The 16173-nt window shown below is 45.8% G+C and overlaps 1 protein-coding gene across 1 annotated transcript in view; it reads right to left on the bottom strand.

Annotated features, from left to right (window-relative positions):
- Nucleotides 1–407: 407 nt before the first annotated feature.
- The window catches only part of IGSF5 (immunoglobulin superfamily member 5), a 50927-nt gene continuing 35161 nt past the window's right edge, over nt 408–16173 (bottom strand). The window contains exons 6-8 of the mRNA XM_088456951.1: nt 14718–14821; nt 6991–7067; nt 408–470 (exon numbers count right to left, since the gene is read on the bottom strand). Of these exons, the coding sequence (XP_088313077.1) occupies nt 408–470; nt 6991–7067; nt 14718–14821 (244 nt within the window). The remainder of the gene's footprint in view (nt 471–6990; nt 7068–14717; nt 14822–16173) is intronic.

The raw sequence follows: 16173 nt of genomic DNA, 5'->3' as shown, positions 1-16173 counted from the left end.
GGAGCAGTGAGAAGATTTGGGGAGACAGCTGATTTTCGGATCAGCTGTCTCCGGCACGGAGCAATGATGAGCTGAAATGTTAATTATCGGGGTCCACTCGGACCCAGATAATTAACATAATGAATAGAGCCCCAAATATGTTATATGTTTACAGGAGTGACATCACTACTCACCAAATGTAATCATATGTTACATATAGTCATGTTACTTGTGTATTACTGTTACAGAGGTTATGTTTTCTCAGATCTTGCACATACTGTATATATTTTCCCATAGTCCACAGTTCTGATATTGATGTTCCATGTTCCTGTCTATTGAGGATATGAAACCTGACAATAAAGGTCAGGTAAGTGCAATAGATTTTTCATTGATTGTGGCGAAACAGTGATTAATAAATGACAACTATATTACACGTGAGTTACATGTCTGACTTGTTTCAGAGATTCATCAGTCCAGTCACGTACAGGGACCTGCAAGCAAAACATGAAAGGCAGCGTTTAATAGATTTTTACTTCTCTGAAATTCTACTTGTTTCCTTTATAATACGTGGATGGAGCCCCCGCATCTGCCGCCATGTCTGCCGTGAGTCTATTCTCAGACGCTGGAAGCTACACTTGTTTATCTTGGAACTCAAGATGGAAGGAAATCTCCCAAAACGTGTTATTGTGTCTATAGCGTTCTTCTTGGCATAGACTGCGCCCATTCTGTTCATAAGGCTTATCCTAAAATGATCACCGTAAGGACGAGGAGAAGGTGGAGAGGAAAGGAGGAGAAGTATAACGATACGGAGGAACATATTATATGTCACGTCAGCAGGGCCGGATTAAGGTCTGTGGGGGCCCCTGGGCTGCAAACTTGTGGGGGCCACAGGACCGAAAAAAAAAAAATCTAACTTTTAGGGTCCCCCACAGAAATAAAACTACTTTTATGGCACCCCCAGCCAGCACCACATTAATTACAAAAAAAAAACACAGCCTCCGTTCTGCTCCTCAATCCTTTCCTTCATCCTCTTCACACGGCAGTGGCGGTGGCGGTGACAGTCCGGAGTCCAGCTAAGGAGGAGACCGCGGCATTCCATCTCGGGCTCCCCCAGTCCCCACTCCCAGTCTATCTGCACTCTGCAGTGCCGCTCACCTCCGCAGTCGCTGAGGGGGAGAGCCGGCGTGGGGCTGCGCAGCGTGACCTCTGAAGTCACGCCCGCTGTGCCACATACAGACTGCACACCGCGCTGCATGCTCGCTGCCGAGCGCCGGACAGCACGCTCTAAGCAAAGTGCTTAACGCTGCCCGGCCAAACTGCGCAATGCGCAGTTCAATCCCGGCGTTTTTGGCCTAAAATCCCGGGATCCCCCCAATCCTGGAATTGGCCTCCATTGTAATGGGGGAGTGGGTCAGTGTGTGGGGGTCCTCTATGTGTGGGGGCCCTGGGACGACTGCTCCATTCGCCCCGCCTATGATCCGGCCCTGCACATGAGGAAATCATTTTTACAGGGAAAAGAAAAACTCTATTGCAAATAAGTGATAAGTGCTTTGTAAATGATGCAAATCTTTGCATGTCTTTCACTATTTGTGGCATATTTCTATTAAAAAAAATAATTGCTGGTTAAGCCCTGTCAACAGCAGAGATATCTGCTCTGGTTCCCCAGTTTTTGATCCCAAAAGCAGCCCCCATAGATTTCTATGAGGGCAGCCAAACGGTAAAATTTCTAAGATTGGACCCAATCGCTAACACCTATCTTTAGCCTATGGGCTACATTACTCACGTATTTCTGGGAGAGAGATTCCAAACCTTCCTGTCTGGTAGTGTACTCCCTGCACAGTCTGATGAGGCTCATGCAGAAATGATAATTCCGTACATTTGCAGCACGCATCATACATTAATTCACAGAGCATCAAAAATGTGCGCAAACAAGTATGGGCAATGCAAACTCGTACACACTCTGATTGCACCTGTATATATATATATATATATATTAGGGGTGTGCACCGGCCACTTTTCGTGTTTTGTGTTTTGGTTTTGGATCTGGATCTTTCTTCGTGTTTTGGATCTGGATTGGTTTTGCCAAAACCACCCTTCCGTGTTTTGGGTTCTGGGTTTTGTGTTTTGGATCTGTATTTTTTTAAAAAAAGCATAAAAACAGCTTAAATCACAGAATTTGTGGGTTTTTCTGCTCCTATGCAATTATTAACCTCAATAACCTTCATTTCCACTCATTTCCAGTCTATTCTGAACACCTCACACCTCACAATATTGTTTTTATGGCCAAAAGATTGCACCAAGGTAGCTGGATGACTATGCTAAGCGACACGAGTGGGCGGCACAAACACGTGGCCCATCTAGGAGTGACACTGCAGTGGCGGACAGGATGGCAGTTTGAAAAACTAGGCCCCAAACAGTACATACTGCAAAGAAAAAAAAGAGGTGCAAGATGGAATTGTCCTTGGGCCCTCCCACCCACCCTTATGTTGTATAAATAGGACATGCACACTTTAACAAACCAATCATTTCAGTGCCAGGGTCTGCCACATGACTGTGGCTGAAATGATTGGTTCGTTTGGGCCCCCACAAAACAAGCTGGCAATTAATGTGTCCCTGCACAAACTGGCTCTACGGAGGCAAGATGTCGTCCTCATCCTCCTCATCCACCGATTCCTTGGATAAAACAGGAAAAAGGGATTTAGGTGTCTCTGGACTGCTTACGGTCTTAGCCAAAGTTTCTGAACTTGACAGTAACTTTTTATGAACGCGCTGCAGGTGCCGTGTAAGGGAGGATGTTCCTAGGTGGTTAACGTCCCTACCCCTACTTATTTCACCTTTACATATGGTACATATGGCAAGACAGTTGTTGTCCGGATTTGGATAGAAATATTGCCAGACCAAAGAGGTGGAATGTTTGGTCTTCTGCCCAGGCATGACCGTGATGGGCTTTTTCATCCCACGGACAACAACTGTCTCCCCCGGAGCCTGATTTAAACAAACCACATCACCATCAGAATCCTCCTCGCCAACTTCCTCCTCAGTGCCAGCTACACCAGTATCCTCATCCTGTTGTACTTCAACAGTGACATCTTCAATTTGCATATCAGCAAGTGGACTGTGGGTGCTCCTTTCAGCACTTGCAGGGGGCGTGCATATGGTGGAAAGAGCCACCTCTTCCCGTCCAGTGCTGGGAAGGTCAGGCATCGCAACCGCCACCACACTTGGACTCTCCTTGGGGATTTGTGATATCTTCTTAGAACGCACAGTTCTTCGCTGTGCTTTTGCCAGCTTAACTCATTTGATTTTTTTAGCGGGAGGAGGGCTTCCATCGTCATGTGAAGCTGAACCACTAGTTATGAACATAGGGAAAGACCTTACCCGTTCCTTGCCACTCCGTGTCGTAAATGGCATATTGGCAAGTTTCCGTTTCTCTTCAGATGATTTAAATGTTTTTTTCAAGGTCATTTTCCTGAACTTTGTCATTTGGGATTGTATGTGCCCTCTGCTATGACATTGGGCATTGGCCTTGGCAGACGACGTTGATGGCATGCTATCGTCTATGTCATGACTAGTGGCAGCAGCTTCAGCACTAGGAGGAAGTGGTTCTTGATCTTTCCCTATTTTATTTTTATCGGAGAAAGTTTGGTCCTCCATTTATGTTATATTGATATATACGTGCGGCTAAGGCGCACACAAACACAGAAAATATTTTTTTATTTTTGCTGGAGAGTAGTGCACTTTGTGGGTTACACCACCCTTTAAGAAATGAGCCAGCCGGCTCTTTACTGTTGGGACACAGGGCACGCTTGGCACTGCTCCTTTGTTGATGCACGTGCAGCCACAGTGCACACAATTCAAAAACACAGAAAATATTTTTTATTTTGTTTGGAGTGTACTTTGGGGGTTACAGCAACCTTTAACGGTCAAGCCAGCCGGCCCTTTATTTATGACACAGCGCACGCTTGGCACTACTTTGTTGATGCACATGCGGCTACTGCGCACACAATTCACAAACACAGAAAATATTTTTTTTTTTGGTTTGGACTGGAGTGTACTTTGGGGGTTACAGCACCCTTTAACGGTCAAGCCAGCCGGCCCTTTACTTATGACACAGGCGCACGCTTGGCACTACTTTGTTGATGCACATGCGGCTACTGCGCACACAATTCACAAACACAGAAAATATATATTTTTTTGGTTTGGACTGGAGTGTACTTTGGGGGTTACAGCACCCTTTAACGGTCAAGCCAGCCGGCCCTTTACTTATGACACAGGCGCACGCTTGGCACTACTTTGTTGATGCACGTGCGGCTACTGCGCACACAATTCACAAACACAGAAAATAATTTTTTTTTGGTTTGGACTGGAGTGTACTTTCAGGGGTTACAGCACCCTTTAACGGTCAAGCCAGCCGGCCCTTTACTTATGACACAGGCGCACGCTTGGCACTACTTTGTTGATGCACGTGCGGCTACTGCGCACACAATTCACAAACACAGAAAATTATTTTTTTTTGGTTTGGACTGGAGTGTACTTTCGGGGGTTACAGCACCCTTTAACGGTCAAGCCAGCCGGCCCTTTACTTATGACACAGGCGCACTCTTGGCACTACTTTGTTGATGCACGTGCGGCTACTGCGCACACAATTCACAAACACAGAAAATAATTTTTTTTTAGGTTTGGACTGGAGTGTACTTTCGGGGGTTACAGCACCCTTAACGGTCAAGCCAGCCGGCCCTTTACTTATGACACAGGCGCACGCTTGGCACTACTTTGTTGATGCACGTGCGGCTACTGCGCACACAATTCACAAACACAGAAAATAATTTTTTTTTAGGTTTGGACTGGAGTGTACTTTCGGGGGTTACAGCACCCTTAACGGTCAAGCCAGCCGGCCCTTTACTTATGACACAGGCGCACGCTTGGCACTACTTTGTTGATGCACGTGCGGCTACTGCGCACACAATTCACAAACACAGAAAATAATTTTTTTTTTGGTTTGGACTGGAGTGTACTTTCGGGGGTTACAGCACCCTTAACGGTCAAGCCAGCCGGCCCTTTACTTATGACACAGGCGCACGCTTGGCACTACTTTGTTGATGCACGTGCGGCTACTGCGCACACAATTCACAAACACAGAAAATATATTATTTTTTTAGCACTTGGGGGGAGCACACCTGATGGACAGAGCACCCCCTGGACAACACTACAGCACCCCTTTAGGACTGGGACACTGCACAGGACTTTGGAACTGACTGCACAACACAGTCCAGCCAGCCCCTATGGACTTTGAAGTAGTGGACACAGCCCCTATTAACAACAGCAGCACAGCACAACACAGCCAGCCCCTATGGACTTTGAAGTAGTGGACAACAGCAGCACTACACTACACTACACTACACAGCACTAACTCCCACCCTCCCTCTTCACTGTCCACAGCCGAGTGAGAAAATGGCGCCGACGCGGGTACCTTATATAGGATCCAAAACCCGCGAGACTCGGAAGGCAGGATGATGACGTTTTGCCTCGATGTCAGATCCGAGTCAGGCGGGAAAAGTCGAGCCTGACTCGGATCGGACTCTGATCGGGGGGGCTCGGATTTCAGAAATCCGAACCCGCTCACCCCTAATATATATATATATATATACAGTACCTGGACCTGATTCAGGTTAGGTGGAGATGTGGTTGAGATGCATACAACTCTGAAGTCTCTGAAACAATTGCTGAAAAACGTAAGATCTACCCTGAATCAGGCCCCATGTGGGTAATGCGTGGTCTGCTTAATTGTCCCAGAAGTTGTTTATCCCAGAATTTTTGCAAATCTGAAGTTGTAACAACCTAAAGTCTAAAGTTACGTCTTCTCCTACCACTGAGCACATTGTGCCATTTACTAACTTTTCCGTATGTTACACTTTTGCGGTCACAGAGGTTATTGGTTTGTCTCCATTCTTGTTCTTTCTAATTTTGAAATCTAATGTATGTTTTTTGTGGTTGTACACTACGTTTTATCTATGTGATTAGACACAGCTGGATGTAATTAATTACAAATGTTTGGCACTATATAAGAGCCCTACTGGGAACGGTATGGTCACCTTGAAAAAGCTGCCAGTTAGGCAGTGAAACGCGTTGGTGAAGCACCACGATTCAGGCACCCTTTCCTATTTGCATCTTCACTGTGTTTGGGACAATCCATTTGGAACTGTGTTCTTATTGGAATTACCTACTGAATTGTCCAGCACCTCCAGCCGACCCAAGGTTCAACAGACAGATTTGGTGTGGCTGGGATCATTTCCATCTCTAATCCGCCACCACCACAAGACACTTTGGACTACTTCGCAGCTGCAGCTGTTTGAAGATTTACCCTTCACATCATAGGGAGTCCTGTGCGGTTTTATTATTAGGACCACCACCTATACAGTACTTACAGGGCCACAACTAGGGGGGGGCTGAGGGGTCATGTGCACCGGGCGCCATCCTGCAGCGGCACCGGCCACACACTTTTCTGTGCCGGAGGTCTGCAGATAGAGACCTCCGGCTGGTGCGCGCTGGACAGTGAAAAATCCATGGAAGATCCCGGCCGCCCTCCTACTGCCGGAAGGTAGGGTAAGCGCTCGGGGGGGGGGGGGGGGGGCGGAGAGGGAGTGAGAGGGGCGGGCAGTGCTGCACTGGGCGCACTGCCATCTAGCTACGGCGCAGGTACTTACTGGAACCACTTCAAGCCGGTAAAGTTGTCATTTCCAATGGAATGTGTACAGTTGAACCTGTGCGGTAATATGAGCAGTGACGGTGCCTGAACAGGGTGCTTGCTTACATATATGAGCATTTTTATTCCTAACATGCATGTCTAATTTTTGAATCATTGAGTGCCACTAATATTTGTTTATTGAATTTTGCTAGAAACTTATCTATTTATTTTTATTTCTATATTTAATGTGACAATTTTTTAAGTAATAAATTGTGTAATTTATTTAGCGCTGCAATTTTCTATTTGTACTGTTGCGGTCACATTACCTGTGGAGTATAGGCTCTTGCAGTAGGCGTCACTTCAGTGCTGTAAACCGAGTTGGTATCATAACTGGAGTAAAAACCTATTGAAAAAACAACAGGTAAGTAATTTCTGTAACGTTTTCCCTGATGTAGAACAAGGATCCCCAACCCGCAGTCTGCTTGAGACCCGCAAGGTAAGTGTGCAGGAGGCAGGACAGATATATGAGGACTCGAGACCCCAGGAGAGAAATACTATAGTAGTATATCTGCCTTCCCGGTTTCCCATATAAGTATACTGTCCCTCGTAGAACTAATTCTCACATGGGCGGTGTGGCAGTGATGTCTTCTATCGGATGAGGTGTTGTCATGTGTGCAAACCACTTATCATACTAACATAAAATAAAGACACTGAGACGTGGATTTGGCAGATAACTTGATGGCGATTTATTGGAGCAATAATAATTATTATTTATTTAAGGATGTATGGTGGCAAAGAAAGGACGGCCAGAAATCAGCCAGATCTGCTATGCCCACACACAAACAACAAAAGGCATAGCAGGCGTAGATCGCCCAGAGTGCATACACATAACCATGTAACTCATATCATCAACAAAAGGTAACGCTCACCCCCATCTTGACTTCCCACCCGTTTAGGTGGTGATACTGCCCCCCGTTAGGTTGGTACAGCCAACTACCAGTCAACGAAGGGAGCGCCCTTAAATCATAATTGCACCCGGACTGGCGACCTGCCGTTCTTTCCCGCCACAGCAAGGTTCTGCTTATAGAACCGCCGCACCGCCACCATACCAAGTACTACCCCAATAACGCCAACTCCTCAAAAAGATCCCCAATAAACAATGACAAACCCTCCTCTGTTAAATGAACTCCATCAGGTCTATACATATAACTAAATCGAAATTGAATGTTCTTATGGTAAATGAAACGGCCATAATTGGCCATCACAAATTTGGCAACTGCGAAATTAAGTTTCTTCCTAGCTTCGTCATTAGCAGGAAAACTCCTAACCCCACTCCAGACCTGTCGAGGTACAATGCAAGACCAAATTAATTTACACAAGGGCCAGGTCGATAGCACCCTCGCCAAATCGTTGACAATATCAACTCGTAATTCTACAGTGGACCTTTGCCCTAAGTCGTTGCCTCCTAAATAAGCCACCAAAATACGTGGCCTACCAAAAAGCCTTGCATACTCTAACAGTTTAGGACAAAAGGAATGCCATCTCATACCTCTGGAACCTATCCAACGGACCCTAGCTGAATATTCAAAAATTGGAGCTTGATCTGAACTCAAACCTAGCAGCCCAGAAAATATATGAGTGGCCTATAACCCAAATGTCCTGCGTGTCAAAGAGCAATCCTAAAGGTGGAAGAAAACAGTAAATAAAAAATTAGTAATTGTCATAAAACAATAAAATTTTATGGTGTATTAGTGGGATCTGATAGAACATAAGTGAGTATCTGCCAAAAAGAAAAATTTTCTACTGGTCGCCGACTTTACTATTTGAAGTGGCTGAGACAAACAGAAGACACAAAGGGGAAGAATGGGTGGGGAATTGGGAAAAAACAGGTGAACTCGGCAAGAGGTAAAATAAAAACCTGCTGAGGGATGGACTATGGCCTAATTAAATGATTGAGAATAGCCGAATTGAATCCGTCAGTTCAGGTAAAAATTGTAAAATCCCTCAAGACTCCCATTGCCAGCAATGGCGAGTAGCTAATCCCGAGTAGGACGGACAGGGGTAACAGACAAGACAGGACAGTACATGAGACAAGACAAAAACCAGGCAAGCATAAAATATAAACGTAACCGGAACAGACTGTGAAATGACTTTAAAACAAAGGGCCTTCACGCCTAGGTCGAATGTAACCTTTATAACTATCCGATTTCCAACGTCCTAGGTCCTTAATTTCTGATGCCGAGAAACCCGCAGCTGCCGCCGAAGTTGCGGCTCCGATCAGAAACGAGTGTGTACCAAAATCTTGAGGCGGGAGGCCTAAAACTGATACACACCTCTTCAAAAACCAACCAAACTGGTATTTGGTAAGCGGAGTCCTGTCCATATGCATGAGTCATGAACCAGGAACATCCGGCCGCAATAACTCATACCGCATAGCTAGTGCCACAGGGCAGATCTGTTCGTACCTAGATGGACCCAACGAGATCCACCTACCCCTACCAGTCTGGTCGGTCTTTGACCGCCGAATCCTACAGAGAACAGACCTCTCACTGACCAGGATATCCGAGAGGAGCATGGCGGCATCAACCCATTTGGATGATGCCACCAGCTCCGATACCCTCAAGGTGCCGTGAAAAGCCTCTGAAAACACCACTTGAATCAGGACCGCCTCATACGCAGTAAGAGCCACTCCGAGAACCGCCCCTAATACTGCCGGAAGCAGATGAGCGTCCACAGGTCTCCTACGGTCAGCTACTGGCCGGGAGACCCGTGCCCAACCCTTTAAAGCCTTCACAATCAGAAAACTTTTAGTAAAGTCAGGTTGGCCCTTCAATTTACAATAAAATGCAATGCCCCCCAAAGAGCGCGCAACAGAAGCCCTGGATCTGCCAGCCAAATGGAGACTCCAAATAAAAGAAAGCATCGAACGATGCTGACTCTTACCTGCCTGTTTGCTGCTACGGGAATAATCTTCCCATTCATTCCATGCCTGCCGATATGCTCGCAACGTGGAGGGGGCTAAAGACTGTTCTGCTAAGCCCTCCATGCCGGCTCGATCACCTGCCAAACATAAGAGGGGCAAAGCACAACGTCAGCACCAGGGGCCACAGATCGGGACCTAGCCCACTGGAAACGTGATAACGCATCGTCTATCTCATTCTCCACCCCAGGAACGTGTCTTGCCTTAAACATGATGTTACAGCGCAAACATGTGAGCACAGCTGCGCTAGCAAGCGCAAAACCAGCAGGGAAGCCGCATGTTGCTGATTGTATCGCATGGGCCACGCCCAGGTTGTCACACCTGATAATGATGCTGCGATTGCGTAACCATTCCCCCCAGATTTCCAAGGAAACCATTATGGGAAAGAGTTTGAGAAGGAGTAAGTCCTTAGTCAAACCCTTTCCCACCCATTCTTCCAGCCAACGGCCAACGCACCAGGAGCCATCAAGGTAACATCCGAACCCTGTGGTGTCTGCTGCGTCGGTGAACAGCTGCAAATTGTCAGCGGCTGGAGACATCCACAACCGATTGCCATTAAAATCCCGAAGAAACGAGACCCAGACAGAGAGGTCCTGCTAAATCTCTGAGGATAAACGTAGCAAATGTCTCGGTTAGTGACACCAGCCGTGGCCCTTTCCAATTTACGTGAAAAAGCTCTGCCCATTGGAATTACTTTACAGGCCCAGGAGGGATTGCGCCTGCCGCAGGGTAATTCTACTGGAAGCCGTGCATTCCGCTATGGCATTACGCAACTTGACAGGCTTATCGAGAGGAATGCGACAAGAACCCGCCGAGGTACAGATCTCGATACCCAGGAATGACAAGGGGAAGGGCCCTCCGTTTTGTCCGCAGCAACGGGAACTCCAAATGAGAAAACAGCGCTCGTAAAGAAAACAAAAGATAACTGCATCTGCCTGAACCGGAAGGGCCGACACACAGAAAGTCATCGAGATAGTGGGCTATTCCATGACTACCGCAAAAATTAAATAAATAAATTCCGCGCACCAGTGTAGGAAGGTGCTAAAATGCTCGAAAAACGCACAGGACACAGAACACGCCATAGGCAAGCATTTGTCTATGCAATATCCGTTGTCCAAGCTAAAATCCCATAAACTGGAATGACTCTGGGTGCAAAGGAAGTAGACGAAAAGCTGACTCAACATCTATCTTAGCCATCAGTGCGCCCGGACCATAACACCTAATGACGTCCAAAGCATCGTCAAAAGACTGGTACACCACCGAGGAAACCTCAACTGGTATGGCATAATTTACTGACGAGCCTGGCGAATAAGACAGATGTTGCATGAGCCTGTATTTTCCTGGAATTTTCTTGGGAACCACTCCCACCGGGGAATTCACAAGATCCCTAATGGGGGTTCTGCAAAAGGCCCTGCAATGCGCCTGACGCTAACCTCGCCAGCCACTTTTTCCCTAAGAATGTGAGGCAATTCAAAGGCAGACTTCAAATTTCTAGGCGAATATGTGTCGACATCCCTGCAAATAGGTAAACGAAAACCAAAACTGAAGCCTTTTAACGAAAATTCTGCGTCCTGCAGAACCGGGTACCAACTCAACCATTTTGCTATCGCTGTGACACGGACAGGGGATGGAACTTTACTTAGCACTTGTGCCTTTTGCTGGCTGTGCAGGCTGCTGCTGGGCACCCCCCTTGAAACACTTGGCAACTGGGTGATTGCCACCACATCGCAAGCAGAGGTGACGAAAACGACATTTTCGTCCCTGCGTACAGGTGGAATTATTAAAGGCGAAGCATTTTCCCCAGACGCCTGCTGTTAGCCCTGACGAACTGAACTAGCTGCTTTGCACGGGTTGTACCCCTCATAGGCAGGACGCGAAGGCTGCGTGACCTCCAGCAATGTATATTTGTCGAAGTAGGAGCATAGCTGAGAATGGAGCTTCCCGGTGATAGCTGCTTGGGGCAGTGATTGCAATAATAAGCTGTGCACCCTGTAGAAATTCACTGTAGCACATGTATTCTGTCTATTTTGTAAGTTAAATGCTCAGAATACAGTATATAATACAATCTCCTCTATTGACTGATAATATGATTCAAAGGAGATAAAAGCTAGATCTAAGGTGCCATACATAAATAAAGCAGTGTCAAAGCCATTACCCCTTACTGTCATATAACGCATCACTAAAGCATTCTATTCCCCCAATGATACCTCAATGTCCAGCATAATACTGACACTGTTTGCTGCAACTGTTTTCTACCATTAAGAGGCATAATCAGCACTTAGACCATCTATAAAATACATCATACGAATGTACTGAATGATATAATTCTGGCATATACAGGACCAGCAAACACAGTAAGTAATTATATGTAGAAGTAGAGCCATCCTGTCTGAGCTGAATCTTTTTATTTCATGTGCCGGCTCCATTACAGATCATATGAGCAAGTTGGGGAATCTGGGAGAGGGCAGAAAAAGAAACCATGCTCTGTCCTGGACATAGATGCACAGATTGGTCCCCCTATGTACTGGATGGTGTATTATCCAGTATTAATAATTGATCCAATAGGTGATCCATATCAGTGCACCCCGTACAGTGCATGTTTTCCAGATCTAGTTGGTGCACAACAATATTCATTACTGGCTTTTTAACTTTTTCTACTGGCTGACACATTTAAAAGATCAACAGGGACTGTAGTGCTAGTTATTTCATTTGTGACACTGAGGGGATCCTAAAAAACATGCAACTTTAGTATTATATGCTATTTCTATTGTAGTCATCATGGTGTGGGCTGAGGGGTGGTTCAGGCAAGGCACTCATAAACCCCTCCTGCATTTGCCTATGGTGCTGGCCACTGCAGCCACAAAGATGATATTGACCAGGGGCATTAAGGACTGAAGGGAAGCACCCCTCCCCCGCACTGGCACACCTTCCACAAAGCTGCTGCAGCCTGAGGGGGGATAGAACTATCAATAGGGGAACCACACCTGCAGCTCCTAATAACATGGGGGCACTGTGGAGCCAGGGACCAGGGTCTGGGGAGGCTCATTACTAGGCAGGACATAGCTACACCCACCCCCAGCAGAACAAGAAATCAGAAAAGACACTGATTGAGGACAGAAAGGAAAAGTAAAAGCAATGATATGAAGTAAATGAAAAGAGACTAAATACAATAAGGAAAAGGAGGAGAGAAGAAGAGAAGAAGGAGAAGCACTAAGAGAGTTTTATTAAGGAAAATGACAACTGACAAAATGCACTTCCCTGTCCTGGAGGAATCTGGAACAAAGAGGCTTTGGCCCACACTTTTATCCCACTATATAATGTTCCTGTTACAAACCCGCCCCTGCTTGCCATAGGCTAACTCCCACAAGTAATTTGCATACATGCCTGCCCCCATCCTAGAGGTTTAAAACACCTCTTTTCTTATGCAATCTTTCGGTTTCTCGACAAATCTTCTTTTATAAAGGAGAATAGAGATAAGCTTAGGCCAGTGTTGGCTAACCTTGACACTCCAGCTGTTATGGAACTACATAACCCAGCATGCACTGCTACAGTTTTGCTATTAGGGCATGCTAAAACTGTGGCAGGGCATGCTGGGATATATAGTTCCACAACAGCTGGAGTGTCAAGGTTAGCCAACACTGGCTTAGGCAGAGCAGAAGGGTCTCTTTATGTGGATATAAGCTAAATCTCTGGTGAAAACTGGACAAAGGTTCTATTCCCTCTTATAATTTACCAAAAGGTTAATTACAGAGAAATCTATTGCTGTAAAACCTGGCAGGGTTCGGGGATTTTCCAGGGCTCTCAGCGGAACCCCAGCATTAGAAAGTGTAGCAGTTAATCATTATGTATTGCAGCAATATTCAGCTATACACAATAATTATGACTGTCCCATATTTATTCACATAATTTATTAATTTATCCCCAGACTGGACAGAGAGATTATGGGAATAAATATTGGAGATGTGCGCTGAGCCCCGTGTTTTTGGTTTTGGATCGGGATCCAGCTTCATGTTTTGGTTTTGGATTTGGGTTTAAAAAAAAATAAATTAAAAAAATGATAAGTTTTTAAAAACCGCTAAATTCATGTGATTTTTGCAATCCAAAACCCAAAATTCTGATTTAAAATCCAAATTCCGAACCGTGGGAAGATCAGAACCGCGACTCGAATCTGTCCGGGTTCATGAAACTCGAGTGGATTCGGATTTCTGGAGAAGCAAACCACACATCTCTAATAAATGGGGTGTAGTTATGGTCTCAATCCCGACACTGGAATCCCGACAAGGGATTTAAGATTAGTCCTGACGTCAGAATCCAGGAGAACTTGTGCCCGAACGAAGGTAAGCTGGGGCGCTGTGGGTAGAGTGTTAGGTTTAGGTCAGTTTGTGGGATTAGCGTTAGGTTTTTTTGGGGGAGGTTACGCTTAGGCACCCCTAGGGGGAGGGATAGGGTCAGGCACCACTGGGAGGGGGGGGGGGGGTAAGGTTAAGCACTAGGGGGGGGAGGTTAAGTTTAGGCATGAAGAGGGGAAACTTAGATTTAGGCACTAACTGGGAGTGATTGGGTTAGGGTGCGGGGTGGGGAGGGTTAGGCTACAAGAAGGGAGGGTTAGGGGGAGAAGGGGGGAGGGTAAGTACACTCACCCGACCCTTGTCGGGATACCAACCATCAGGAGGCCGCTGTCGATATTGTGACAGGAGGCATCCCGACAACCGGCAGTACATACCCATTCCCTAATAAATATGCATTGCTATTATCATGTAGGATGTACATCACTTCTCCTGGTCCTTTGCAGTGTGCTGGAGGAATATTAACCCTTCCTTACACGCCACCATGATGGGCCGATAAACCGATTGAGCAATCACCATTCTGTGTATTTAATTTTTTTTATTTATTTATTAACAGTTTCTTATTGCGCTTTATCATTGTAATCATCGTTCTGCAACTTCACCTGAACAATCACAACATTTGTCATTTGTGACCCTGCCCTTAAATCGCCCCTTTGATTCCTGCAGACGCCAAATTAATAACTATAATCATTTTCAGACAAACTAGTTTTTCTTGTATACGCCTTACTGTGTGCTACTGCTATAGGTTCTGGTGTATATCCATAGTTATTTTCTCCAAGGCTGTCTCTGTCTATGGTTCTCAGGTCACCCCCATTCTTCTCTGGGGCTTTCCTGGCAATGAAAAAATAACCACGCATTAGAACAAGAAATCATTATTTTACAATTACCCCTAAACCAAAATATTAGTCTCTAAACCAAAATATTAAATACACTTTAAGAAAATATGGTTAATTTCGAAATTATCTATATTTTTGAGAGTACATTTAGTATGCTTCAAAAAAGACAAAATGCTTATTATTTATATTAAGATACGCCAAAACCCTGCTGATGTCAGAATCCATATCTCATACTGATCTGCAGTGTTTTCCCAGGTTTATATAATTTGGACTGATGGAAGACGCAAGTCCTGTACTGTGTCTATGCACTAAAACAGTAGTTAGAAGTACAGTCCTCAAGTACCCCCAACAGGTCATGTTTTCAGGATTTCTACTGTATCTGTTGAAATAGTTGGTATAATTACAGACCCAGCAAATAAAAGAACTTACTTGTGCATGATTATAGAAACCCAGAAAACATGACCTGTTTGTGGTACTCAAACGCTGGAATAGAGAACCCCTGCAAAAAATGAGTAGTATACTAAATATTCAGTCAACGGGGTATGTTTACTAAAGTGAGAGTTTTTAGAATAGTAGATGTTGCCCATAGCAACCAGTCCGATTCTGCTTAACATTTGACTAGCACCATCTAGAAGATAATAGCTAGATACAGTATTTCAATTTAGCATCTTAGTCGCAATATAGACGCAGCAAAAAGTCGCTCACAGTGTACCGGAGACACAGGGCTGCGGTGGCATAGAAATTACATATGTACAAAGTCACAGGTGAAGCGCAACAAAATTTAGTGTAAGGAAAAGCCGCGGTCGCTTGCAACTGAGGGCCCGATTCAGCAAGGAATGCAATGCTGCGTATATATGCTAATCAGTGCATACGCATGGCAACCGCAGCACAAGATGCAGACACCCAGCAAAACACAATGGCGCCCACTTCCCTTTACTCAGAGCCTGAGTAGGCCGCAAGATAGCGGAAACATCGGTAACATCGTGAACCATCGGATACGCACAAATAGTGGTTGACCTGACCCTCCCGCAGACTTTGCTACATGTCCTGCACGCAGTGACAGCTCAGGCTGCGTAGGGTCTCGCAATGCCTAATTTATGCTCATCTCTGCAGCGGCGTTGAAACGCACTGACACGCCTGCATTGGCATGACCATCCCCCATCATCACCCACAAACGTTACTTCCTGTCAATCACTGGGTGGTAGGACTGCGCGCTGTCTGCGATCGCATTCCCCTTTGCAGCACCTGGTTCGCTCACGGGCGCTGCATCTTATACGCATGCGCAGATTGCAAACATCGGCCTGCTGCGTGTGAACACAGCATTGCGTTCCTTGCTGAATCAGGCCC

The sequence above is a fragment of the Taudactylus pleione genome, unplaced genomic scaffold (genome assembly GCF_031769625.1).
Source record: "Taudactylus pleione unplaced genomic scaffold, aTauple2 ptg000729l, whole genome shotgun sequence".
Taxonomy (NCBI): domain Eukaryota; kingdom Metazoa; phylum Chordata; class Amphibia; order Anura; family Myobatrachidae; genus Taudactylus; species Taudactylus pleione.
Note: the sequence above shows the minus strand (reverse complement) of the source record. Positions and strands in the feature narration are given on the sequence as shown.